Below are 26,601 nucleotides of genomic sequence, written 5' to 3'. Positions count from 1 at the left end.
ACTAACAAATTTGAGGTAAACAAGCATTACAAAAAAATCATTTTTTTATGAATATTCGATAAATCACAAACTTTCTTTTTCTTTCTTTTCTGGCAAAATAAATTGGTTTAAACAGACTTTGTCATGCCTTCATGTCCCTTTGCACAAACACATAACAAACAAGTTGGGTGTAAAATTTCATGCATATGAATAGAAGGAACTATGAAAAAGAAGAAGGTTAATCTTAAAACAATTCGTGAGTCAAAAACTTCTACATTCTCAATAAATTGCTTTAAACGAATTTTGTTTTAATCAAAACTGAATGCAATTCTGTCAGGCCTGGAAATTTTAATAAATAATTTAACTTTCATATCAATCTCTTTCTTAATAAGAAAAAGCTACAAACCAATTTTTCCAAACGAGACAGAAGATTTCCTTGATATCTCATCTAAAATTAAAAAGCATAAAATGTGATATGCCATGTCTCAGAATCTTGAAAGGTTTATTTGATTATAGAATGAATGATAAGTGAATCAATTTTTATTAACATGATAAAATAAAATTATGCAATGAATAATCATTTATGTTAACAATCTTTATCTTTTCACTTCATCTATCACTAAATTTATACAGCATAAAATATAGTGGGACTGCATCTCTAGTAATAAATGTGTTTGTATTTTTTTGAAATATTCGACAGATTGATCGTTGACAGACAGATTTTTTCGACCAACTGATCTTTGTAGATTGACTGATCTTTGTCGAATTTTTTCACAATAAATAAAAAAATATTTTAAAATAATTTTCTATTTGTTTGAAATATAAGTTTGTATTTTAAGAATTATTTATTATATTTTTTTCTAAAAAAATAGAAAAAAATTTTTTTGTTTTCATAATTCATTTTTTAGTCGGTCGATTTGTCGAGTAGTTTTATAAAATGTCGGTCTGTCGCAAAAGCCTGCTTATTATTTGGGTAATTATTTTTGGGATCATACTTTTTTTCGGGGTAAGTTTAAGATTATGAAAAAACAGTTTTCAAACATCAAAAATGCTTTCAGGCATCAAGAATAATATCAATCATCAACTTTCAAGTCAACAATTATAAAAACAAATAGTTTTTATATGATTATAATTTGATGACCATTATAAAAAACGTAACTTGTTTGATATTTGTCTTTTTTGATGAAAAACAACTTTTACGGATCGTACATATTACATGAATGTTTATGATCTATTATGATGATGTTGCGCTATCCAATAGAATGCAATCATTTCAATTTGGAAAATTTTTGTCAAATGTTACTGTTTTGTATTATCGTGAACAAAAATGAAAAACAAAATCACTTTATTGTTTGTTTCAAATATGCAGCAACACTATCCATTATTGTATCAAACTTTGCAATAATTTGAGTGTCAGTTGTTTAAAATCTTATAATCCTCTCATTTAACCGAATGTTATTGTTATAAAAGTTTCATTGAATTCCATATATTTCTCGTTTTCATTTTTTCTTTTCTTTAAAACTAGCATTTTATTCTTCACAGTAATTATTGATTCGCAGTTTAAAAATGTTAATCATGTTTTTTTAAAAAATATAATCTGTCTGTGTTTCTAAGTCCAAAAGAAAAATTGTAACAATGTTGAATTTGACTCTCAATTTATCTAATAAATTAATTGCAAACAGTTCTTTTCAAAGCGAGACATTTTGAGATAATTTTACTCCATTAACAGTAAAAATAAAGTTCTCCTTATGATCACATTTCTTTTTCTTTTCTTTTATCTCTCACTCTCTCTTTTTTTCTTCTCCTTCTTTTCTTCAGTGCCTTCCTTGGCCTTCTCTTCTTTTCTGTCTTTCGCTTCTTTCTCATGTTTCTCTTCTGGCTTTCCTTGCTAATCTTTTTCTTTTCCATCATCTGGGCTATTTCCTAAAATTCCTTATCTTTTTGCTCTTCTCTCTTCCTCTTCTCTTTCTTTAATTTTTCTGTTTTCGCTTTCTCTCTCTCTTTTCAAGCCGCTCCACATGGTTTCCTTGATACACCTCCAGAAGCATCAATAACGATGATATTGAGTGCAGATCCTGCCAAACCGGTTGTTCAAGCCTCCTTTCTTCTTCCTCGCTTTCTCTCCCTGCCTCTCTTTCATCCCTTCTTCAATGGTTTCCATGAATCATCACAGAAGGAAGTGGTGCATGTGGTGTGCTCATCTGCACCTGGAAAATGAATAGTTTTGGTGGCAGAAGGCCAAGAAGTGTTTGTTGAAAATTTTATTGTTTTCTATTTTTGGAGAAAAGAAGGAAGTGAAATTGTATCTTCGTTGGAAGGGCAGAGGAAGCGAATTTGCGTGTTGAGAGCGGCTTGAATAGCTGAGATGTCACGCAGGAGATGAGATAGTGAAATTGCATATTCTGAAAAGAGTCAAAAAAGTTCATGGATGAGAAAGAAGAAGAAGAAGAAGAAAAGTGAAAACAACAAATATTTAAGTTGTTTCATGAAAGCACAAAATTACTAATAAGAAAAACAAATATATTCTGATCCTTTAGTACATATATATAAAATAAAAAAAGTTTCGAAAATTATACTTGACAACTCCAAAAAAATGCTAATATAACCAATCACGCATATTTCACATTTCTGTTCGTCTGTCTTTGCCACATCTCCTTTGAAATCCAGTCATAATGAGAAATACGTAAAAACTGTAAAGTCAATCAAATTAACAGAAAACTTTTGAAGATGTTTGTTTTTGATGACCTCAAATTTGAAGCATCAGCAGAAGAAAAAGGAGAAGAAGAAGATATTGGATATGCCTGAGAAGTTTTACTGTTCGGGGAGCTCACAAACTGTGGCAGCTTATCGTTCTGAACAAACCCTTTGCTCTACTCGTTCTCCTTCTTCAAAATTCTCTTTTTCTCTTCTATGCGTCTCCTTAACTCCGATTTCTAATTCAACTTCGCAGTCATCTTATCGCCTGTCTTTTCTCCTTCATTCAGCTTCCTCAGCTCCGGATGAAGTTTTTCCTTTTTCTTTTCTGTCTGCTCTTTCCTGAACCTCTTCAACTTCCTTGTCACTTTTTATAACTCTCCAGTCCACTTTGCCCTCTCCTGTTCCACAAATTTTATAGAATAGTATCAGGTACTGCTTCATAACGGACACAAGCTCGTCCACGTGGGAGATTATCTCTTGAAAGTTGACAAGTTGAATTTTGTTGACCAAACTGGTTTTTTCACCTTTAAGGAAAGATGTTGCCTTGGCTGCTCATTAATGATATTGAAAATTGAAAAAGTGGATGGAAGCGAGGTTGGATGAGAAACGGTGTTCACTTATATGTCTTGTGGGCTGCTTTTACCGTTTGCGACTTCTGAGACACATCTGCAAAAGGATGAACTGTGACAATAATTTTTGAAGTATTTGACTTTTCTGCGTTCTTTGCTTTCTCCTTATTCTCTCTCTGCATAATCTCTCGTTTGTGCTCCTCAATCATCATTCTCCTCTTTTCTTCGTTGTTCCATACCAGCTTTTTCATTTGCTCCTCAAAACGCTATTCCTCTTAGAATATCATCGTTAGCGATAGCATTGACAACAAGTGAGTCAAATGTAACGTAAGTTTCATTTTGGAAAGTGCAAAAATATTGTGCCTTAACATAGGTTTATACATATAATGCTTCAGGTTCGTATCAATCTCCTTCTTCTCATGCATCTGCTGCTTTTCGGTCTTCAGCTTCTCCTCTCCATCATCCTCCTACAGCCACAGTTAGTCAACAAGATTCTTTTTTTCCACTTCTTGTTATGTTTGCTTCCACGAAGCCACTTCGATTGTCTTGTCGTCTTCTCTCCTTCTGCCTTTTTTCCGTTCGCTTTGCACCGACCGCAGTGCCCTCATCTCATTCACTGCCTCGTGGTGTTGTAGCTCGATTTCTGAGGACTTCTTCTTTTTTTTTTCTCTTTCTTTATCATCCATTATTTCTCCTGAGCAATTTCTCAAATCGTATTGCACTCATCTCACGTTGTCGATCTCTGTGAATGTCTTTCCTAACAATCTGACAGAGAAAATTTGAAAATCTTGACGAAAAAGGATTGACGCCTGCACCGTTATCGTATCGCTGATGCTGTAACATTAGATTGTTTTCTTCTTTGGAATGAAGAGGAGGAGGAAAATATAGGAGGAGGAGAAGAGGAGGAGGAGAAGAGGAGGAGGAGAAGAGGAGGAGGAGAAGAGGAGGAGGAGAAGAGGAGGAGGAGAAGAGGAAGAGGAAGAGGAAGAAAGAGAAGGAGAAGGAGAAGAAAAGGAGGAAGATGAAGAAGACAACGAAGAAGAAGAAGAAGAAGAAGACGTTAAATTTCATTATTGAAGTTGTCATAAGTGAACTTTCCAAAGAAGTTGAACACTATCACTCACAAAACGGGAATAAAGTGACTTTCCTTGAAATTAATAATATACAAATAACATTTATTCTTATCATCAAAAAAAGCAATTCAGATCACATATATGCAAAGAAAGAAAAAGAAAGAAAAATCTTTTTATGAATATTTGTGTAAATGCTCTCAAACAAAAAAACGAAAGAAGGATGAATAAAGCTTAATCAGCTTCATGATAAATCGAAGCTATATGATGTCAATAACAAACTTCGTTATTAGATTTTCGTTGATTTTTCTGTGATTTGAACATAACATTCAAAAGCCTTGTTTTCAATTGGATGCTCATCTTTGGACTTTCCTTCGCTCTCTGAATTCTGTTCTTTTTTTGGATTCTTTTTTCTCCGTTCCTTTCTTCGTTCATTTTCACTTCTTTCCTTATAAACAAAAAATTCATCTTAGCATTCAAAATCTTCTTTGCATTTAAAAGTGAATTCCAAAAAATATTTTGGTCTATATTGAAGTGTAATTCATCATTTAGGCAATATTTATGAATCTTTGTCAGAGTTTTTTCGCGCTTCAAAAACGCTTCACAGGCATTTCGATTTTCTAAAAAGAAAGCGTTACAGCAAATTGTTGAAAAGCAACAGTTGCATTTATAAATCATTCACAATTGATTTTTTAAACAGAATATTTCATTGTTGCAATGAAAACAAACTTTATGAATTAGCTTTTGATCAATGTCAATAGATAAATCATTCTATGATTTGCTTCTCAGTTTCAGTTTATACAAATATTATCGTTAATTCAAAGCTAAATCAACGAGAGTTCTGGTTTTTTTTCTACGCACTTTAAATTACAAATCCAATCTGCTCTGAAAATGTGTGGAAAACTTGTGAATTATGATTCAATATTAACATAATACATTTCTTGATCTTTTCACTGAACAAAAGTTAATTGAAAAATAAATAATTTTAATAGAAAGCAATGTGATACATAAAAATAAAACATCAAATGCCGACATTTGAAAAACAGAAAATAATAAAACAAATGAAAAAAAGAATTTCAATATTGAAACGAATTTATTAAATGATTGTCTACCCTGGGAGGCTGATTCTGGACCCAAAGCCTTCAAGGGACTGTGCTGGACCGGTCACAGCACAGTCCCAGGACGGAATCAGCCTAGCCTCATTTATTTCGCTCAAGAGCGAAAATTGAGGTACCAGAAAGCATTTGTTGGAAGCAAATACTAAATGGCTTGAGCAGCAGACGAATCAAAAAACGTCATTCGTTTCAATATAAAATTCAACAAAAACAAAATTACTCATCAAAAAGACCAGAACTTTAAAAACAAATTGTATCCAATTTTTCCCTATCATTTAATAATTTTCTTGTAGCATTCCCTATTTCAAACATTTCTGTTTTGCGAGAATATTTTTTAGAGGATTTTATCATCCTTTCATCTCTTATGCTTTTTTCAAGGAAGTTCATTAACTCTTTTCCTCGGGAATCTTGTGGTGAACACACAGATCTGAAAATTTGATGACCTCGTTTCTCATAGTATAAATACGTCTTTATGGACTTCGCTTCAATTTTCCTCCATCGTATTTTATTTCCAGAAGAGTGTCTGAGTTAATAAAGAAATGAAGAAAATAAAAACAAAATTTATATAATTGCATCACACTTGACAAAATATCGCGTTGTCTTTTGATAATTATCCGAGTTGTTATGGAGGGAATCATATGAGTCATCTGTATGGTCTTTCAGAAATTTAATAAGTTCATCAATATTATTAAGTGAAGGTCCATTGGGCAAGTTATTTTTCACACAGTTTGTCAGATTCCCGAATTCTCCGTCACATTCACTTTTTCCATGTTTTTCACAAAAAAGGAAAGAGTTGTTCGTTTGCCTTTGACGGGAGAAGAGTTGTCAGAAAGGAGAAAATGCATAAGCTGGGAATTCCGAAAGTGTGGCCCTGTATCACATGCAAAATGAAGAGTTTGCTTGTCTTTAACGATTTCATTTTCCAAAACTTGCTTCAGACATTCAATGGTGAAACGGTAGTCGTGAGAAAGAGCGTTTGAGAAGAAGTTAAAAATGTGCTTTTCTTTGTCTCCTTTCTTGTTAACAATGTAAACAATAACACAAAAATGTGTGATTTCCTCTTTTTCGTAATAATCTCGGCTTATTTGATTTTTGCAAATAGGAAGCGTCCAATTCTCTTTGAAATCGAACAAAACCAACGCTTCCGAAAATGAAATGTTCTTTTTGATTTTATGGAAGTGTTGACGTTGATTTGACGCCAGAAAACGATGTTTTTCAATAAGTCTTATTGTTTGTTGCTCTTGATCATTCAATGTTTGTGATTTTGTTTTTAGATATTCTTCTTTTTTCTTCAGATGATTGAACATTTCACATAAGTTGCACAAGTCAGTTCGCCTGGAAGCCCTTTTAAGGTGTTTCGTCTTTTTGTAGAAAGAACTTTTTGACATTTTAATATTCGTGGTTTCCATTAACTTTCTGAATAGCTGCGCTTTTGTTGAATTGATGATACGAACTTTTTGTTTTTTGATATGTGAATAAGAATTGTTTGGAGAACCATGAAAGAATGGATTATTGACGTTTGCATTTTGTGAATCTTGATGTCGATAATTGTGAAGTGTTGAAAAGTATTGATTAGGATTTGTTGATCTGTTTTTTGTTTCACTCAAATGGCTGGATGAAATCATTTCTGGAAGGAGAGATTGTTTTCCATTTGGTTTTGTTGATGCGGTTGAATTATGAGTGAGATGATTATTAATTGTAGTATTATTAGTTTCACAGTCTTTTGAGTTCGTTTGATAATTGCATTCAGAAGAAAATTCGTTTGAAAAATGAAGAAATGAAGTGTCTATTTCAGATGTGATGGAACATCCGGAAGGTCGATTTGATAAATCAAATAAGGTCGATTTTTTGTGGTGATTTTCTGATGAAGAATGAACCTTAGTAATTTCATCATCATATATTATTGAAGGTGAAGTGGAATGATGTGGATTTGTCGTATTAGGATGAAGTGAATAAGAAGGATCTTGTAATAAACCATCACAATTAATGCAAACCGAACGAACATTTGTTTTCCTCTGATTCATTGATGAAATATTATTCGAAAAAGAACTTCCTTGATGTGATAGTCCCAATTGAAACAAATTTGGTGAAGCAATATCGGAAACAGGAATGCATCCACGATTCTCCTGAGAGTAAACAATCATAAACGGAATTGAACCTTTGTTAATGTGAGAGTTTGTTTCTGTTGTAATTTCATTATTAATGAAGGATATTTCTCCGTCGTTACAAATATACCAACAATCTTTGTATGATGTACATTTTGGGGACGGGCATCTGCTTCTACACATTGCATAAAAATGTCCGCAATCTTTCGATCCTCGATAAAACAGGACTGCTATCAATCGATAATTGTACATATTTTCTGAATAAAAAGGAAAAGCCTTAATTGTTTCTTCATTCTTAAAAAATGAAATTTGCAATGGAATGTTGTATATTTTCTTTTGATCAAATTTATCAGATTCAAGAGTGATTGTTAAAATATGAGGGAATTGAAGGATATTCATTATTGAATATTGATCTGTATTTTTCTGACATCTGAGACAAAAGGCCTCTCTGTTGTTTGTATTTGTTTGACCTGATGAGAATGATTCATTAAATTCCGAAATGACATCTGAACCGTGAAGTCGAATTAATGGAGTTGATTCACAAATTCCATCCTCATATGATCCACATTCACAACATTTTCTTGGAAATGATTGGTTCGTTCTCATTTGGTTTGCTAATGCTGGTGTTATTGATATGAGATCCTGGTACATATTAAAAAATGTTTCATAACATTCTTGTTGTTCACCCTTTCTCAGTCCATGCCTTTTTCCCAACATCTCACAAAAGGCAAGGACCAAGATTGTGGGACATTATCATTGTTTATGTTAACTGATAAATCCAAAGGTTGGACAATGTCCAGTAAACGATGCAAATAGTGTGAAATCCTTCCTTTTCGAGTACAAAATCGTTCTGAGTGCAAATAAATAGAACGGAACACTTGTAGCATTGCAGCGAGATAACAAGTGTTTCCCATGTTTGGTAACGGACAATAAGTATTGTTTTCTCTCAGTGTTCCAGTTTGTGCAGCGTGCTGATGATTCTGTGAACAGCATTCGATGATTGAGCTGCAAGAAGAAATTGAGCCTTGACTATTCTTTATCGAATTCTCATTGGTTTCGTTGGAATAATGCAGTTCTTCATTTTTTTCAATCTCCATATTTTCTCCATTATTGATTTGTGATGCTAATTCTGATAAATCCAAATTTATTTCCGGTTCGAAGCAGCTTTCTTCATCCATTTCACATTGAACATCCAAAAGCGAAATTTCATCATCTATCTCCATGTGAATGAATTCATTGTTTTTTGAATTGTTTGATTCTTCTGTTGTCTGCAAATATTCGCTTCTTGTGTTGTTCTCTGTGAAATAATCATATAGAGGATCTTCATCTTCTTCCATTTCTTCACTGCAGTTTATGATTTTAAAATCATCATCTATTTCCATTGAAGATTCTGAAAGTGATAATTCTTCAACACTTTTAATTAATGAACCCAATTAGAAGACAAACTGTTATTTTGTTGTGACAACTTACAAATGCATTTCGATGATTCGGTTGAATTTTCATTTATGAAATCAGTGAAAACTTTTTCATCTTCTGGGCTCATCTCTATAAAAATGTTTATATATGACAAAGAACAAATTAAAGATGAACAGTTTCACATTTTTTTCAATAAAGAATTAGATCAAACTTCGTTTTGAGGGGGGGAAGAGCAGCCTTTTTCGGAGTTTGAAAATCAAACGATGTGTACGAGCTATTGTCCTTTGCGTGATAATAGCTTCCATGAGAGCATTCGAAGCCCAAATCGATCAATTGCGATAGGGCATATTCCTGGCAAACACATTTTAAAAGCGTCACTTTTGTATGTGGATTTTCTTCTCGATTATACGCAGACGCTAATCGCAAAATTACATATTGATTTCGATCTTCAGTAATCAAAAATTAAAAAGAGTTTGACTTATATAAATATAAATACAAAAAATAATAACAAACCGTTAAATATTTTTTGAATATGGGGAAATATTTTTTTACCCGTATTTGTATGGAAAAACATGTACTTCAGCATTTCCACACAGTCATTTGCAGATTTGTTTGTTAGAAACTCCCAAACATCTCTACATCTTTCGCTTTTCCTCGAGTTTGATAAAAGAGAAAACTTGATTCGTTCCATGACTCAACAAAAAATAGTTTATTCTTTGTGATGACAAAGTTCCACAAATGGGATGATCTGCGAAATCTTTTATTGTTAATAATTTTAACTTTTTAAAACGTACATCAATGTGTGGAAAATGAATAAAGAGCACATGTATTTTTTGAATTGATGGATATTGAACACTTTTCAAATTTCAAGTATTAGATTTTATTAAACGTTTTCACTGAGAATTTTCTTAATTATTAGTTTATCCTGACAAATATTCGTTGAACGAAAGGTGAAAAAAATATGTTTCTGCAGAACGGAAGGTTGCACCGATACAACTTTTGAATGAAACCAGGTTTGGTTGCTTTAAACGATTTTTATTTAAAGAAATGCAAATTTTCACATATTCTCCTTTTTATTCCCTTTTGTGTCATTTCAATTCTGCAAAAGTGAATTGCAGAGATTCCAATTTAAAAAGCAACAATTATAGAAAAAAATACTGGCTCTTGAAAAAGATGTGCTTTTATATAACGATTTTCGACAAATAAATCACATGAATATATTTGCTCAATCAATTGCTGAAAATACATCCAATGTTTTCTTATCAATCCACAGCTTTCAGGCACATTCAAATTCATTTGTTTGCTTATTTATGATTTTCTCTCCTTTGAATTAGTGCTTCTTTATACTTCATCTGCAACCAGACATCCTATAAGTAAAAAATTTCCTTAGGCTTTAGAGAGAATATTCGAAAAACCTTACAGCGCTAACAAATTAATATTAAAAGTAGTTCACTCAGTGAGAGCAATGCTGAATGAGAGATCACCAAACAGATAAGAATGAATATTTAGGAAGAAACGTGCCTAGAAGCAGTTATGCAGATGATAAAAAGCAAGAGACATCAAAACTTGATGATCGACATTATATGACTCCAACGAGTGCAGCTGAAGCAGGAAGGGAAGAACAATGAGGAAGGAAGAGAAAGAGATAATAGCAGAGAGGGAAAAGAGGAAGAAGAGAAAAAAAAAATAAAAGAATTGAAGTAATATGCCGAGATGAAAAGTCGACCAAAGTTGCTGAACATAAATCGGAATATGTGAGAATTGAAAGTTTTGTCGAGTATTCACAAGAATAATATGAAAAAGTTTTGATACTGTCTATTTATATGTTTTAGAAATGCTTTTAAGGGAAAGTTGAAGAAGATGTGATAGCAGAAGAAAATAAAGAAAAAATGGAGAAAAAGAGGAAGAAAAAGAAGCGATTAAACCGATAAACGAAACAGCAACGCATAAAAAAAGTTCGTTCAAATGAAAGTGGTGAACAGCAAAGCCAAAGAGAATGATCGAGAAGATCTGGATACATCGCAATCCATCAATTTCTTGATCTGATAAAAACGTCGACTTTTTCCATTTTAAAACATATGCTTTTATCAATGAAACTTTGGATTCATTTCTGTCGAATTATTGGTAGTTTTCGCATGAAACAAGCGAAAATACAAGTTATTCTCATTCATCATCATCGTCAACAATTGGCTCATTGCCTTATCATTACTCTTCGCCAAGCAACATGAATGTACGAAATTCTTCATTCACTTCTTTTTCTCCTTCTCCTTCTCCTCCTTCATCATCATCATCTTCTTCTTCTTCTTATCAGCATTCTTCATCAACCATTTCACTCAACTCACATTTTCCTTCATCAAAATTCATTTTTCTTTCATAATTATCTAAAAAATAATTTTATCTCCTATCATATTGCAACCTCATCTTCAAACAAACTTGTTTCTTCCTATGCCAATATTGCTCAATTGCAGAGCTTCAGCAGATAATTTTTTCACAACTCTTCCACAATCACGCTACTCTTTCATCTTCCATTCGACTATCATTCATTTCTGAGTTTCAGCTTCCTTTCAACTTTCAATCAACAGTCTATCTGTATCAAAATAATCATTCTAAAATGGCTGCACCAACTTCAAATTATTTATTCAACCTCAAAGGGTTCTGTGAAGCATTGTGTTTTCAGTTGGAATTGCTCTCAATTTGTGATAAGAGTTTTGTTGCAAGAATTTGGTTTATTCTTGTTTACTGATTTTTTAATTGTTCTTTTCAAACTTATTGAATTTTTGGACATGTTAAATATCAAAATAGTCGCAAAAAAATAAGCTTCAATGTTGATTTATGATCTTTTGGATGCATTTTTAAAAAATACTAAAACAACAAATAAACAATTGAAAAGAGATATTCACAAAAGTCACAAATCACAAATATGAACGATCAATAAAACAAATGAAATGGCATATGCATGAGTAGTCAATTTGATTGTTTATCCTGTACACTTCTCGAAAGAACTGAAGAAATCTGATATACACTTGCAAACTTTATTGATGTTTACACAGTCAAATACAAACATTCTGTTATATCTCCTTTTATTTTGCAATCAATATAAACGGAATTTTTGAATATTAACTATTCAAAGTTCGACGTCATACAATCTGCAATGATATTTCAAAAAAAGAAAAAAGAAAGAAAAAGAAAAAAAAAAAGAAAAAGGAAAGTACAACGAAGTTTCATCATTTTGAGGTGAATGATTTCATCAACTGTTTAAACTTTCTGATGCGAAAATAGAAGAAGCCAAAGTGAAGTTTGTTGGTTAACTTTTAAAAAATTATCTCACATCTCTTACACATTTTTATTTCAGGAAAACAGCACAGCATTATTCTTGTCATTCTATTTTTTTTTGACTTAGTCTTATTCAACTGAAGCAGAACGTAGATCTTCTTCTCCATTCAGGAGGCAGAGCAGCGAAGAGAAGAAAGCGAAAGTAGATGACAAGTAATTATCGTCTTCATCTTCGCCTGCAATTAACTCTTCGTATGCGTCTGCGGTGGCGTCATGCACGTCTGTAGCAGCGATGGACGATATCGATAGACGGATGCGGATTGCTGTGTCAGAAGAAGCTGGGGCGCATGCAAATCAAAGGAATTCGTAATTAAGGGAGCAACAGACGCTTCAAGGAATATGTTGTGGCTCGGCGGGGAGTGCTGAATGGAGGTGTTACGTGTGCATACGATGTGATGCTTTCTGTTCCGTTTGTTGGTCAGGCTCCATCGCTTGCAGCATTTGTGAGCACGAAGTCGGGGAGAAAGCGGATCGTTGCAGCGGCAGATGTGAATGCGCTCACATCGATCTGCGATCAATTTGAACCGTCGCTGCTACCGTCGGTGATAGCGCGGCTGGTGTTGCAATCGCTGCAGTCGAGGCATGTGGTGGAAAAGCTGGAATGCAAAGGGATGGGATGAAGGAGAAGAGGAAAGGAGTGAAGATGAAAAGATTGAAGAGGAAGAAAAGGAGAGAGCGAAGAATGAGAAGAAGAGGATTGAGAAGAGACTGGTTTCGCTGACGCAAATGATAGGGATAGAGCGGATTGTCCCGCTGCGTGATGTGAGCGAGAAGATGGTGATGAAGGAAGAGAAGGCGATTCTGTAGGCTGATTTTCCTTGTGGGGAATATGAGCTGTTAGAGTGGGCGACGGGGCTGCGGACGTCTATTTCGCTGAATGAGCCACGGAAGATGGTTGAAAACAACGAGAAAGATGGAATGAAGGGGGAAAACATGATCGAAAAATCGAAAGAAGAAATCGATTGCGGTGTGAGACATGACAACGCATCGCTTCTAAATGGTATGCGGAAGATTTGGTGACGAGGAGGTGATGCTGCAGTTGTGATTGTGGGAGTTAGGCAGATGAGAGAAGGAGCGGAACCAAGGAAAGTGGAGGTGATTCTGAGCAACTGCACAGCAATGACGCGTGTGCATATGTTTGGGAGTGTGTTTGCGGGGGCGTTTGATACAGAGATGCAGCTGACAGGGCTGATAGAGGGGAGGCAGGCAGAGGTGCAGACCGCAAAGGTGGCGGGGTTCTTCTACAAGTCGGAAAAGAGGATGGGCACAGAGCAAGAATACATCCAGCGAAGACAGACGGCAGCAGCGCGGCTGGGGAACACCCTGGATGCGCCTTCTGTGCTGATGCACGGGGTTGTGACGCAGGAGACTTGGAGGAAGGAGACGAGCGCATGTGCAGGGGATGCAATCTGCGGAGGAGCAGCGAGCGGAGAGATGATGGCAGACATGATGGCGAGGAAGCGGAAGAAGATGATGATGAACGGGGCGATGGAAGGGGGAATGGGAGGAGTGCGGAACTGGAGGAGGAGCCTGGCAGACTGGAAGAACATCGACTTTTTGGGGGAGACGACGACAGTTGTGCTGAACGAAGCACCAGGGGAAGGGAAGAGGAGGCGTGTGGTTGTCCCGATGGAGGTGATTGCAGGGAAGGGGCAGAGCACTGTGACAGTGGTGGCGACAGACGATGAGCATGTGGTGGCGAAAGTGGTGGGGGTGGATCTGAGTCTGTGCGGAGGGAGAAGGAAAACGGAGGGAAGAGAAGGAGAAGAAGGAGAAGAAGGAGAAGGACGATTGAGGGAAATGCGGCTGATGAATGTGTTTGACCCGAAGAAGCATGTTTTGCAGAAGATGCACTCGGCGCTGATTCTGCCAGAAAAAGTGCTGAGAAGCAGATGTTGGGATGCAGGCGATGAGAAGGATGAAGAAAAGAAGGAAGAAAAGAAGGAAGAAAAAGAAGGAGAAGGAGGAGAAAATAAAATCAAGATGTGAATGTGAATGTGCCAGTTCAAATGGGAAGAAGACAGGAGGAGTGTCATTGAAGAAAGCATATCTTTCGAAATGTGCTGCGACGCGGAAGATAAAAGATCTGTCGACATCTACATATGAAAGCTACAGTTGCTTTGGGGGAATTCTTCATCTGCTGAAGTGCGTGATGAAGGCGAAGGCGAAGAAGAATGAGGGAGACGAGGCAAAAGTGAGAGCATTTGATGCGTGGTGTAATGCGTTTGAGGAGCTGTACAAGTTGGTTGATGATGATAATGAGGATGAGGATGAAGATGAAGAAAAAGAAGAAGGAGAAGAGAAGAAGAAGAAATTCCGAGAGCTTTGTGATCGTTACAGCGAATTTGCATGTGAGGAAACGAATATTCTGCTGTTCAAAAAGGCGACAAAATTCTTTGCGAAAGCGGTTCGGCCGAGTTTGGCGAGCAAAAAGGAGAAGACGGTGGTTGACCACGATCTGCTGGGCACGGAAGATGTGGAGCTGTTTGAGGAATATGCAGAGCCAGCTTTGTTTGCGAAGCTGAATGCAGTGGAGCAAGTGTTTGTGCTGGCGAGGCTGGTGGAGCTGGGGCAGAAGGCGAAGAAAAGTGAAGAAGGAAAAGAAGGAGAAAGAAGAGAAGGAGAAGAATTGCTGGAGAGGAGTTTGAGGAGGTGTGTTGTGCTGGAGGAGAAAGTGAAAGAGAAGCTGAAGTCGCAAGCGAGAGACAAGAAAGAAGAGAAGAAGCTGTCTGAGACAGGACATCAATCGAGACTAGTTGTTTTGGGGTTGATCGAGGAGGAGGAAGAAGAAGAAGAAGAAAAGTGAAGAAAGAGCAGTGTGAAAGAAGCATTTGCTCGAGCATGCAACGAAGGAGGGGATTTGTCACAAGATGAAAACTCGAATCAGAACGATGGAAGTGAAGGTGATTTGAGTTTGCGTTACGAAGGAGACGAAAACGGTAAAGCAGAAGGAGTTTGCGCAGATAAAAGAAGGGATTACTCCTGACATATAGAAGATTGTCTTCAACGAAGTACCGCTGAGTGACATGTGCACAATGGGCGTGTGAAACATTCGGAACAACGACTAGCTTAAGCTGATGCTGAGTCTGCAAATGGGGGTGTAATGTTGATGAAATAACAGATGGTGCAGATGGAGAAAGGATCGAGGCCTGGATTGAGAATGGCAATGCCGATGGTTGGGATGGCTAGGGCAGGGGCAGAGGTAGGATTAGGGTCGAGGCCGAGAATATAGATGCAGTCGAATGCATGGCAGAGGATAAGCAACGCTGGTGCGATGCCTCGTCGGGCAAATGACTTTTGTGGCTCTTTCTTTATGGATATTCGATCAAATCCTCAGATGGCGATGCCTATGGGAATGCAGATGGAATCAGAGAATGTGCATTATGGCTTCACTTCTGCTTCTTGTGTTTCTTGCGACTCTTTTGGAGATGATGAGCTTTGTTCCTGGAAAGAAGAAGAGGAAAAGCCAGTTGCGAAGTTCCAGCAGGTGGAGAACATGATGGAATACCGAGAGAATTAATATCATCGTGTGGCGTCATCTCATTCTGTACTGGTTGAGTGGAACCATTTCTTCCTGGACTATGCGCGGTATCTGTGGATGTGTCGGGGAGAGGGTGGGCAGGGATACGCGTGAGTGTGGGAGGTCTGTTCCTTTTGTGTCAGCGAATGTGATTGAATGCACCGATTCGTTAGCATCAGCAGCGTTTGCAGCTGCGCTGACACATGTTTGTGTGCACTCTGTTTGCGTGGAGAAGGTGATTGAGATGAGGGGAGGAAGAGCGAGTGTGTCTATTAGGAGCATGACACAGCCCCAGTGCTGTTTGTGAAGGAGATGGAGGAATTTGAAAGAGGGAAAGAAGGAATAGAAGGAGAAGAAAAAGGAGAAGGAGAAAAGGAAAGAGAAAGAGAATAAGAGAGACAAGTGAGGAAACAAGTGCTGTGCTTGAGTGGCTTGGGGAAACGAGTGGAGATGAAGCAGGTGGTTGTGTAGGAGTTTGTGTATGACGTGAGCGAAAAGTGGGAGATGAATGAGGAAGGGCGGAAGGCGAGGAAGTATGTGGAGTCGGAGAAGATGCTAGCTGGGCGTGTGTGTGTGCGATGTGGCGCCGACAAACAAAACATCAGCGCAGAGGTCGGTGGAGGTGCTGATACAGGTGCCAGGACGGTCGATTGCACTGCGAAGTGGCAGTGCGACGAGGACACAGAGCGTTGTTCCGGGTGCGTATGGGATGCAGACGATGTCGTATGCGTTCTGTTTCCCGGAGAGTCGGGAGTTTATGCACTATCCGGCGTTGGTGGCGATGCGGGGGCTGCATGTGTGCTGCAGCCGAGATGGAATGCACCGGGTGAGGGTGGAAGTAGAAGGTGTGGCTGGTGATAAAGAGGAAGCAAGCTTGCCATAGGAAAAAAGATGTTGCCATATGTGTGGAATACAACATCACCAGCCGAGTGCAAAAAGTTCGAGAAGAAGAAAAAGTCGACACACTCGATCCGTTCGTTCGAACAGGTTTCAAAGATGGTAGGGCAGCGCTGATGAACGAGTCTAGATGGTTGAATGCAGAAGACGGAGACTCTAGAGGGTTGATGCTCACGCTAGTTGCGCTTGACATTTTTTGATGTTTTCTGGATGACTTCTTCAAATACACCCCATTCAATAACAACATCTTGTTTAACTTCATTTTTTAACTATTCTTGAACTCTTTCAAATACTCAATTCACTTACTCCTTCCGGCTAAATATTCTTCATCGTCTAATTAAAAATGTTCAAAATTGTTATTGACAACATGAAATATTTCCCTCTGAAAATTCACTTATCGTTGTAAAAGTTATATGCAGAAGTTATATTTTTGAGAATATTGCAACAAAAAAACGAATTCAAAAAATCTAAAAATAAATTAAACTTTTAAGAAAAAACAAATTACAAACAACCAATTATAAAAATGCTTTTTTGCTCAAATTTCAGTGAGATGAATAAGCTTATACAAAACGTTGATATCAATTCTGAGATTTGAAAATTTCTGATCGAATAAAATTTTATATACGTATCTTAATATTTAATTTTCTCGAAAAAGAATTGAAACATTCATTGTAAATTTTATAAACATCTATTTTCAAGATGGATCAAAAAGAAAAAACTCTAATTCACCAAAAATCAGCAATTGTAATTCTTATGAGATCAAAATACATAACTTTTTAAATCTGAAAAATTGTCGACCAAATGAAGTTTGTGACATGTTTTAAAATATTATCATGATAACATTTGTAATTCAAGAATAATAGAAAATGAATGAAAAAAAAAATGTCAATGTTTCAAAATTATGATAAAATGCGACCATTCAAGTTAAAAATAAAGGATTTCGAAGAGTTTCACGAGAGATTTTATCTTTATTGATTTTAAGATGTTTTCCGTTCATATTCTTCATATGTTGATAACTTTCGAACCGAAAAAAATCAGACCGAAAATTTTGACAGAAAAAGTATGATCCCAAAAAGAATTACCCATTTATCCAAGAAAAAAAAAAAAAAAAAAAAAAATTGCTCAATCTCATACACTAAGAAACATAAAAAAAAGTGCAAAAAGTTTTTTTCTAACATATCATTTGAGAAAATTTTCTTTTCTTTTCTTTTCTTTTTCTTATTTTTACCTATTTTTAACTATGTCCAACAAAAAAAATATGAAAAAAAAAATAATGTTATAAATTCAAAATTTTGTATGAATATTTTCTCTTTTAATGAATCTTTGGAACTTCAAAAAAAATAAATAATAATTTATTAAAAAAGAAGAATACAATCACTAAACTATGTCATATCACTTCAAGTTCTGAATCGTAAAAACTATCTGAAAAGCCATTAGAATATTCAATTCTTTTCGGTTGAAAAAGTTTATTATCTCCTTTTTGAGGAATGTTTCGTAAAGGAAAAGAATATTTGTTAAAGGTATTTGGAGATGTAAACTTGTCCTTTTGCGAAACATCTTTTGGATTTTCAGTTTCATCTATTGCTTCAACATCATCATCCTTCCATTTTCTTAATGTTTCATGATGAAGTTCTTGACGTTTCTTGACGACTTTTTCAATTTTTTCGTTTAAAATGCACAATTCATTTTCAGCTTCTTTCAGTGTTTCCTCCAAAGATCTTCCCTCTTCGGCTGTCTTTTCAACCAACATTTCCATTTCATCAACACGCTTTGAAAGCTGAACACTTTTCGTCATCAGTTCTTCCCTAAAATTTCAAGTTGAAAACATTTTCATTGAATATTAACATAAAAATAAGTAAAAATACCAATTTTTTACGTGATTTTGAATTGCATTATAGTCGCGATTTGCTTGCTCGCGTTCTGCTTGTGCACTCTCCACTTTCTGTTTGAAAGATGCTAATTCTTTATCTTTTCCCGCAAATTCAATTTGCAGCTTTTGTAGCATATTTATTGTCGATCGATACTCAGCTGCTTCCATCCATTGAACCTCGAGATCTTGTAATTCCGATTCCATTGAATTAAGCTGAGTTGATAATAAATTCAGTCGTGTTTCATCTTTCTCTTCATTTTCTAAAAACGGTTCGTCACAACATTCCGTAAATAATTCTAATTGCTTTAAGAACGCTTCACTTAAGAACATTTGAAAAAATAGCGCACAAAGTTTGAAAAAATTTAAAAACCTTTTATCCATTTCAGTTCTGGTTAATTCATCGATTTGACTTTTAATGTTGTTGTACTCTTGGCTTAATGATTCATTTTCTAATTTTGCCAACTCAAATTTAAGTTTTTCTTCTTCCAATACAACCTGTTCTTTACGATATTTTGAATCGATATCATGAAATCTATTTAGAAGCAGCCCTGCAAGCTCTGACTCACTTTGTATTTGCGAATCAAGTTCTTGACATTCGTCAAGTTTTGCTTTGCGCTATTTCAAAGAATTAAATGATAATCATTAATTTTTTACAAATAATTCATTACCTCACCAGTGAGTGACAAATACTGTCTTTGAATGGATGACAAAAGAGAAACAAAATCTTCCATGTAATTTAAATGAAAAGCAATTCTTATTGTTCAATCTTAATAATGTTTATTTTCCTGATTACCCATAAGAATGTCTGAGCAAACAGAAAAAGACTATTCTACGGAACTATCTCCAGAAACTCTTGCCGTTCTACAGCAGTTTCTTCAAGAGAAGTCCGCTGAAGTTATGGATCCGTCTAAAGAAGACTGGAGGTGTTTTTATCAATTATAAAACAATATTTTTCATTTTATTCATTCTTTAATTTAGCCTTGCACAATTCTGGGTTTAAAATATTCATTTTAGTTTTATTATTTGAACTTTAATTCTTTTCTCTTTATCTGCTGACTATAAAGTATGAGCCAGAAACAAGAAGTGCTTTATCAAAAGAAGTTATAAAAATGAGCAAAGGTGGCTCGATCGCTGTTGTTTCCGCGCCTAGTGTATTTGTCACTCTTGACGTATGATTTTCATTCGCAAATATGAGGAATTACTGAATTATTTCAAAACAGGAGATGAAAGTTGAAAATCAAGTAATTCTTTTTGAATATGACACACGCTTTGAGAACGATTTTGGAGAAGACAGATTTTGTTTTTATGATTGCGATAAGAACTTAGAGATCCCAGAAAAATACCATCATCATTTTGATTTTGTGATTTGTGATCCTCCAAGATTGTTTGCAATTTTTCAATTTTCTATCCCAAATAATTTTATGAATTTGCATAGAAACAAGGAAACAACAGCATCATTTTTGGAAACAGTGTCTCTCCTTGCTAAATCTCCAGAGACCCCATTTATACTTGTTACAGCTTCTTTTTTGAGAGAGCATATTGAAGAAACGTATCATTTGCACACCGCTTCATTTATTCCTCGGCACAAGCAGCTATTGAACCCAATGAGCATTTATACATCTTATGTCAGTGAAGGATTAGGATGCGAAACAGATTAGTTAGAATTTAGCATTAATGAACAATTATCACTCTCTTTTTGGTTTATAAATGGTATTTTGAGGTAAAACTGCACCACCATGTAAATGGCGAGTAGACTGCATAACTCAATATACCTATTTATTCACTTTTAATTTCGCATATATCGTTATTTATTTATTTATTTATTTCATACCATTATTTATTTCTTTTATTGTCTTTAGATTTTTATTACGTCACATTTTGTACTTTAATTGCTTATCATTTTTGAGAACGAAATGTTCTATCAAAAATGTTTTTTCTTAACCAAAACTCTTATGAGTTTGGATTTATTTCCTTTAGAAACATTATTTTCAGCACATCTTCAATTTTGTTGTGAATCTTATGATGTTACTCAGAAATATGGATTAATTTCATTAACTACAAATGACCATGTTTCCATGTGTCATTGCTTCAGCAAAAAATCTTCTCATATTCAACAAGTCACTTTTAAGCCTTCAAAAAGAATTCGTTTAATGTCGATGTCGGATTTAATAAAAACATCTCATATATTAAATAATCATTTTCCATTTTTCGATGAAAAAATTGCCTCTTTATCCATTCTTCGAAGATTGGCATCATTTGTTGCTTTTTCGACCATTATTCTCGACAAATATGCTTCACAAGATAACTTATTAAGTTCATCGATTCTTGAATTTTCAAAACAAACATTTGGGTCAGGAAGGATGCATTTATTAACAAATAGTAGCAAGGAGTTGCTTGTTCCAGAATTTAACGAATACTTTACAAAAGAATTATACTATTCACATAAATCCAGTTCAAGACACATCTTTCAAAAAATGAGAAAATCTTTTGGAATTAGAATTAGTGAGGTTATTTACGGACTTCTTTTAGTTGATAAGGCTGTGCGAAATGCCCCTTTAGAATCAAAATTTCGAGTGACTTTAGACACTCTTTCGATGTCAATTGTCGTTGGGGTGATGCTTAGCCATAAAATAAGCACCGACAAACCTTTTAGCAATGAATCTTGGGCTCACATTTTTAATGCTTCACTTTCAGATGTTGCATCTTCTGAAATTGTTCTTCTGAAAGCCCTGAATTTTGATGTTTCTCTGGACGAGAAGGAAATGAAGTTCTTGGAGCTGTTTCTTGATAAATAGAATAAATTGGATGGGTGAATGAAAATATTTTGATTTTATTTTCTGAAAGGAAAACTTTCTACGTGTTACGAAGGAAGTTCTTTCCGCGTTGGCATTTTCCTTTTTGCACTTTAAAACTGCATTTTGTTTGTTCGCTTTTTGCTTGGAATTTTGATTGATTTGTCAAACTACTTGAGGAAATAAAGTTTTTATTTGTCTTTATTTTTTCATGTTTCATGAAAAACAATAATTTGAAAATACACTTGCTTGAAAATTAATTTTTTATTAGGATTAAAGAAACATTGTTTCAATCCATTTTAATGAAAAAAAAGTTTATTTAAAATCATTTACCAAAAAATGAGAATAATATGAAAAACATCGAGTCTTGCACTCTTTCTTTAATGCACAAGAATAACGTCCTTCAATCTTTCTGGTCTAACCTATCCCATCGAAGGTAGTGAAATATCTTGGAACAAAGGCTTTTCTCCCAACGACTTTTCTCTTTCGATATGCTTTATAGTGTTGTTGAAGTATGATTGCATTGGCCCGATCGTTGCCTCGTCAAGTCCTGGCAAGCGTTGCTGGATAAAAGTAATAATGGCAATGACTTGCCCTGTGATTGGCTGTTAGTATTATTTGGTAAAAAAAAAAAATAAAATATGAGACAGAAAAAAAAGCAGATACAAATAATTAAAATGATTAACAATGGAAACATTGCTCTGCAAAAAGATTAAAAAAAAAAAAAAAATTAAAAAGATTCTTTCTGTTGGAACAGAATATGCGCCTATGAGATCATTTTCTTTTGTAGAAAACATTTGAATGACCTCTATTCGTTCAAATCATTAATATTGCGTGCTAGGTTACACAACACCATCCATTTATAAGATACAAGACGGGAAGTCCTATCAAAAGCGCGCGTTGTTTTCCTTTAATCTCTCTCTCTCTCTCTCTCTCTCTCTCTCTCTCTCTCTCTCTCTCTCTCTCTCTCTCTCTCTCTCTCTCTCTCTCTCTCTCTCTCTCTCTCTCTTTCTCCTCGTTTTCATACCTTGTCAATGTTCTTTGACAGGAAATACAAGTTCTCATTCAATATTTCTGCAAAGATTGTTGTCTGTATGTTGAGTTGCGTAATCTTGTCCGCTAATTCTCCGCTACGCTTCAAGCATTCCACAACATGAACTGAGTTGTGATAAGGATTCTATGAATATTGAAAGAAAATATAATTATTGGAAAAGAGGAAATAAATAAATAAATAATACATAATGAAATAAAAAAGAGTGTAAAATTTCATTTAAAAAAATGTCCAACTCAAAAAATCAGAGGTAGTGACAAAAGCATTCAATAGATTGGAAAAAAAAAATGCTTCTCATATTCATAAATAATAAAGGTGGTGGTCATATCAAATATTAAAAAATCAAACTAAACTGATTCCTTTTTCTCACTCTTATATAAAATAAATAAAATGTCTATGTTGCATACAACATCGTCTCTGTCAGCCCAGAACAGATGGGAGCAAAGGCACACAGCACGTGCCTGGTCTGGACGCTTCACCAATTTCGAAGAGTATTGTGTAGTCTTCTTTATCAAAGTGTCGTAGTTGTCTTCTTCCATACTGAAAAATAAAAATAAAACGAAGGAATTCATAAATGAAAAGAAATACAAAAGAAATAATTACAAATAATTATAAAAAAGTATTTTGAAAATGAAAAACATTAAAAAAGCCAAAGTAGATATGCTCAAGTTAAAAAATTTCAACACATGAAGATTCTATGAAATTCTAGAGCAATTTGTGATTCATCATAGCATATCAAATGACATTCAATAAAAAAATTAATTTTAATTTTATTTTATTTTTGCCTTTTCTAATTCTCTTTAACTCTCATTATCATACTTTCTTGTCTGCTGCAATGATCCGATGAATGTTCTCAGAGCCAAGAACTGCATCTTCGAGTCTGCCACTCCTTCTTCATAGACAACACACGCCTGCGACATGAACTCATAAGAATACTGCTGGTTGAAGCATCTATCAGCAGACAGCATGGCCTGTGTGCACATCCGAATACCCAAATCTGGGAAGTGCTTTCCAATGACTGATATAATCTCCATCACGAACTGGTACACTTTGTCCGTCGAGATAACAAGCTTGGCCTTCGTCGAGACCGATCCGTCTTTTGATTTGGCCTTTTTCGAGTTGCGCGGAAATGCTACTGTCGTTTCAGTCACATCACTCGACTCTTCACTCGTCAGCTCAGATTCACCTCCATCTGTCTCTGTGCTCTCGTCACTTCCTGTTGCTTCTTCTACTTCTTCCGCTTCTCTTTCGATTCTCGCAATTCTCTCTGCAAGCCTCAACGATACGAAGAAGAGAGGAGTCAGAGCGTACTTCACTCTCTTTATGCCACCCTTTCCAAAGTACTTTCTTGCCACATACAAAAGTCTGAACATGGCATCAGTGTCTTCATTGTGCAACATATGTGATATCTTTGCCACATTGTTCTGCTCCGCTTCAAATTCCTCCTCATCCGCTTTGTCTTGCACCCCATCATCAGCAGCTGCAAGAGGATCATCAGCGATCAGAGGACGTACAAATTCAAAGAGTTTTTCGAGAATTTCTGGCTGATCGATGACTGGGGGACATTTGTTCATTGCGTTCATAATAATCATCGCCATCTCTTTTCTCGGTTGTGGTGCCAACAAAGCAATCATGTCACCCACATGAGGTAAACGAAGCATGTCCTTCGTTGAGAAGAAAGCGCTGGCTCCGTCTTCGCCATCAGGAGACGGAGAAGGCGACGAACCAGACGCACCACCGGCACCCGGAAGCATCGCCGCAGCAGCCTGCTGTGCTTTCTGGATTGCGTGCTGCAGAGGTGCAGTGATTAGCTGGTTCAGCACTTTCACCTCGCCTGAGGCCGAGATCGAGGCCTGGGGCACGCCTTCGAGCGCAATGAGGCATTTCTGGTAGACTCTGTCGATGTAGTCGCTGAGCGAGCTCGACGGATACACCGCAATCACCAGATGCAGCAGAGCGTCATACAGGCGCAGCTTTCCTGCAGTCTTGACAATTTCGCGCCTCGTTTTTAGCACATCGTTGACAGATGTGGAAAGGATATCAAACAGAGACGACGTAGCGTCTTTGCTCACTTTTTGCGGGTTGTCCACACAAAACTTGGTCAATCTCTCAATCAACCGCAAGATCAGATCCTCCACATCAACAGAATCTTCCATCTTCCCAAAGCAAGAAAGATATTTCTCCAACGAAATCAAATGAAATTCACACGGGAAAATCTGAATGATAATTTCCATTAAATAGTATTGTGCAACAGCATCGTGACAATTCACAACTTGCTCCAAAATCGCAGGAAGGATCACAGATTCATAAAGCCGTTCATCAACACCATCCAAATTTGACACATTCACCAGATTAGTACCAATCAATGTTCTCAACTCTTGCCTTTCTTTCTCTCTTCTCTCTCGATCTCGAGACGTGCCAAGATATTGCATGCGGACCCACAATTTGTTCATCTCCACAAAATTAGCAAGGACGAATTCAAGAGAATCAGTCAAAACTCCGTTTGTCGGATTTGACGAAGTGCCATCGGGTAATTTGTCCTTCGTCATTTGTGACAAATAACTTCGAAGGAAAAGCCCTCGCATTGGATGTTGAACTCCTTTTGACATTTCGACAAGATCCTTCAAAACTCCTTTTGCTGGAGCTTCTCCTGAACGAATGTACACCGATCCAACACATATCAAAAGATACAACCTCGACAGAATATTTGTGGTGTACTGTGCTCTTTCGTAAAGTTCAATCATTGGTGTTCCTTTTTTGTTTTGCTCTCCAACGAATACTTCAAAGTCTCTTAACCTGTTGAATACATCCATGTCTTTTCATGATGATAAGCGAACATAATCAAGAGAAGGTTATGAAATTTGAAAGTTCATGAAAAAATTTGATGTTGATACATAATTTAAAAAATAAGTTTGTTGCACACAAAGTGCATAATATTTTTGAGGGGTCAAAAGAGATGTTCTAAGCTCATCACAAATTAACGCTGCGAATTTGAATGCATCGTTGACATTTCCCATGTCCATTGAACGAAGCATTGCACGGTGGTTGTCCGAAATAGTTTTCAAACTTGTGTTTAACCATTCCTGAAAAAATGTTTATAAATCACGATTATTTGTAACAAAGCAAAGTAAAACTTGCTCATTTTGCGTAAAAATTGTATCTTCTTCGGGTTCAAAGCGTCTTCTTCCTGATGACATTTCTTTTACTATAGTATGGGAAATGATCATTATTATCGAATAGCTGCTTGGTAGTAAAATTTTTTAAAATTGAAATTATCTTTTGGAAAATATCATTTTGAAAAAATATTGTTCGTTGCAAAATAAAACAATGAAATAAATGAAGTGAGAAAATCAGAATAAGTGCTTTTTTTATTGTGAAATGCTCAGAAGTTTCACTGCTCTTCACCTCCTTCTTGTGCATCCTCCATTTCTCCTGCTGCATTTTCATCTCGTTGTGTGTCCTGCTGTTCTGTGTTTTGTTCTTCCGTTTGTTCTTCTGTTTGTTCTTGATTTTCACCTTGCTCTTCAACTTGTTCCTCTTGATTTTCATCAGTCTGCTCGTATGTTCCTTCATCTTCTTCATGAGGAGTATCTTGACTTGTCTCAGAATATCTGGTAGTATTAGGATCATAACAAGAATTTCCTGATACTCCTGTGGAACCCATTGCTGTTCTGCCCATTCGTTCCTTTCCCCCCAAATCAAAGCTAAGAATAAAAAATTCAAAATAACTGATTAAAAAAAAAATCGGAAATATTCCATACAAGGCCAATTGGGATTCAAGTTTTGTTGTAAGTACTGTTGTATCGACAAGAAGCTGACGAATGACAGACTCTGTTGACCTGAAAAAACGAAAATTATAAATTAAACCAAATATGTTGTTAGAATGGAAGAAAACAAAGTTTAACAAAGTTTAATTTATCATAAAAAATAAATTGAAAGGAGGATTATTTTATTAATTACATTCTTTTCAAATAAAAAGAAAAAAGAAAAATACAAACTGTTTTCGTTTTGACATTCTAAATATTAAGGGCGTTTTGTAAAAAAAAATTTGAAGAGAAAAAATATTGAAATGTCTTCGAAGTAAATGAACTATAATTGGCCAAAAGTGTTCAACTTTTCTTTTTGTAAATTATCATTAGATATCTTCCAATTTATCTTTTTGTTTTGTTGAATTTGGACTATTCAAT

General features: G+C 35.6%; 9 protein-coding genes across 9 annotated transcripts; 6 read left to right on the top strand and 3 right to left on the bottom strand.

Moving 5' to 3' along the window:
- Window positions 1–12,866: 12,866 nt before the first annotated feature.
- MONOS_2649 (uncharacterized protein) lies at window positions 12,867–13,345 on the top strand (the record flags this gene model as incomplete). Its single annotated transcript, XM_067872582.1, has 1 exon — window positions 12,867–13,345. The coding sequence occupies one exon, from the start codon at window positions 12,867–12,869 to the stop codon at window positions 13,089–13,091; it is 225 nt and encodes a 74-aa protein (XP_067721496.1). The 3' UTR covers window positions 13,092–13,345.
- Window position 13,346: 1 nt separating this feature from the next.
- Window positions 13,347–14,522, top strand: MONOS_18130 (uncharacterized protein; the record flags this gene model as incomplete). Its single annotated transcript, XM_067871119.1, has 1 exon — window positions 13,347–14,522. One exon carries the CDS (start codon window positions 13,347–13,349, stop codon window positions 14,271–14,273), a length of 927 nt encoding a protein of 308 aa, XP_067721495.1. The 3' UTR covers window positions 14,274–14,522.
- Window positions 14,523–15,405: 883 nt separating this feature from the next.
- On the top strand, window positions 15,406–15,804 carry MONOS_2651 (uncharacterized protein; the record flags this gene model as incomplete). The annotated part of the gene is made up of 2 exons (XM_067872585.1): window positions 15,406–15,486; window positions 15,622–15,804. 2 exons carry the CDS (start codon window positions 15,406–15,408, stop codon window positions 15,802–15,804), a joined length of 264 nt encoding a protein of 87 aa, XP_067721494.1.
- Window positions 15,805–15,865: 61 nt separating this feature from the next.
- MONOS_2652c2 (uncharacterized protein) lies at window positions 15,866–17,026 on the top strand (the record flags this gene model as incomplete). The annotated part of the gene is made up of 3 exons (XM_067872587.1): window positions 15,866–16,009; window positions 16,303–16,649; window positions 16,730–17,026. The coding sequence occupies 3 exons, from the start codon at window positions 15,866–15,868 to the stop codon at window positions 16,899–16,901; spliced, it is 663 nt and encodes a 220-aa protein (XP_067721493.1). The 3' UTR covers window positions 16,902–17,026.
- Window positions 17,027–17,980: 954 nt separating this feature from the next.
- MONOS_10640 (uncharacterized protein) lies at window positions 17,981–19,362 on the bottom strand. Its single transcript, XM_067863106.1, has 4 exons — window positions 19,240–19,362; window positions 18,942–19,186; window positions 18,567–18,890; window positions 17,981–18,506 (listed from the first exon to the last, which is right to left on the bottom strand). The coding sequence occupies exons 1-4, from the start codon at window positions 19,300–19,302 to the stop codon at window positions 18,089–18,091; spliced, it is 1,050 nt and encodes a 349-aa protein (XP_067721492.1). The 5' UTR covers window positions 19,303–19,362; the 3' UTR covers window positions 17,981–18,088.
- A 10-nt stretch (window positions 19,363–19,372) lies between these two features.
- On the top strand, window positions 19,373–20,229 carry MONOS_10641 (putative EEF1A lysine methyltransferase 1; the record flags this gene model as incomplete). The annotated part of the gene is made up of 5 exons (XM_067863107.1): window positions 19,373–19,494; window positions 19,550–19,565; window positions 19,636–19,740; window positions 19,792–19,955; window positions 20,007–20,229. 5 exons carry the CDS (start codon window positions 19,373–19,375, stop codon window positions 20,227–20,229), a joined length of 630 nt encoding a protein of 209 aa, XP_067721491.1.
- Window positions 20,230–21,045: 816 nt separating this feature from the next.
- Window positions 21,046–21,366, top strand: MONOS_18129 (uncharacterized protein; the record flags this gene model as incomplete). The annotated part of the gene is made up of 1 exon (XM_067871117.1): window positions 21,046–21,366. One exon carries the CDS (start codon window positions 21,046–21,048, stop codon window positions 21,364–21,366), a length of 321 nt encoding a protein of 106 aa, XP_067721490.1.
- A 185-nt stretch (window positions 21,367–21,551) lies between these two features.
- MONOS_10642 (Vacuolar protein sorting 35B (Vps35B)) lies at window positions 21,552–25,628 on the bottom strand. The gene is made up of 6 exons (XM_067863108.1): window positions 25,549–25,628; window positions 25,338–25,497; window positions 23,234–25,229; window positions 22,822–22,954; window positions 22,391–22,540; window positions 21,552–21,968 (listed from the first exon to the last, which is right to left on the bottom strand). The coding sequence occupies exons 1-6, from the start codon at window positions 25,609–25,611 to the stop codon at window positions 21,786–21,788; spliced, it is 2,685 nt and encodes an 894-aa protein (XP_067721489.1). The 5' UTR covers window positions 25,612–25,628; the 3' UTR covers window positions 21,552–21,785.
- An 83-nt stretch (window positions 25,629–25,711) lies between these two features.
- Window positions 25,712–26,429, bottom strand: MONOS_10643 (uncharacterized protein; the record flags this gene model as incomplete). The annotated part of the gene is made up of 3 exons (XM_067863109.1): window positions 25,712–26,118; window positions 26,176–26,253; window positions 26,413–26,429. The coding sequence occupies 3 exons, from the start codon at window positions 26,427–26,429 to the stop codon at window positions 25,806–25,808; spliced, it is 408 nt and encodes a 135-aa protein (XP_067721488.1). The 3' UTR covers window positions 25,712–25,805.
- Between the last annotated feature and the right edge of the window lie 172 nt (window positions 26,430–26,601).

Source organism: Monocercomonoides exilis (genome assembly GCF_001643675.1).
Source record: "Monocercomonoides exilis strain PA203 chromosome Unknown scaffold47-789622, whole genome shotgun sequence".
In the NCBI taxonomy this organism is placed as follows: domain Eukaryota; phylum Preaxostyla; order Oxymonadida; family Polymastigidae; genus Monocercomonoides; species Monocercomonoides exilis.
This window is presented reverse-complemented; position numbering and strand designations above follow the sequence as displayed.

Coding starts and splice junctions, on each gene's coding strand:
- MONOS_10640 (XM_067863106.1), bottom strand. CDS start 19,302: ATGGAAGATTTTGTTTCTCTTTTGTCATCCATTCAAAGACAGTATTTG. Junction 19,187..19,239: donor ATTTGTCACTCACTGGTGAG/GTAATGAATTAT, acceptor TCTTTGAAATAG/CGCAAAGCAAAACTTGACGA. Junction 18,891..18,941: donor AGAACTGAAATGGATAAAAG/GTTTTTAAATTT, acceptor AATGTTCTTAAG/TGAAGCGTTCTTAAAGCAAT.
- MONOS_10642 (XM_067863108.1), bottom strand. CDS start 25,611: ATGTCATCAGGAAGAAGACGCTTTGAACCCGAAGAAGATACAATTTTT. Junction 22,955..23,233: donor TCATTGCAGCAGACAAGAAA/GTATGATAATGA, acceptor TTTATTTTTCAG/TATGGAAGAAGACAACTACG. Junction 22,541..22,821: donor GGGCTGACAGAGACGATGTT/GTATGCAACATA, acceptor CAATATTCATAG/AATCCTTATCACAACTCAGT.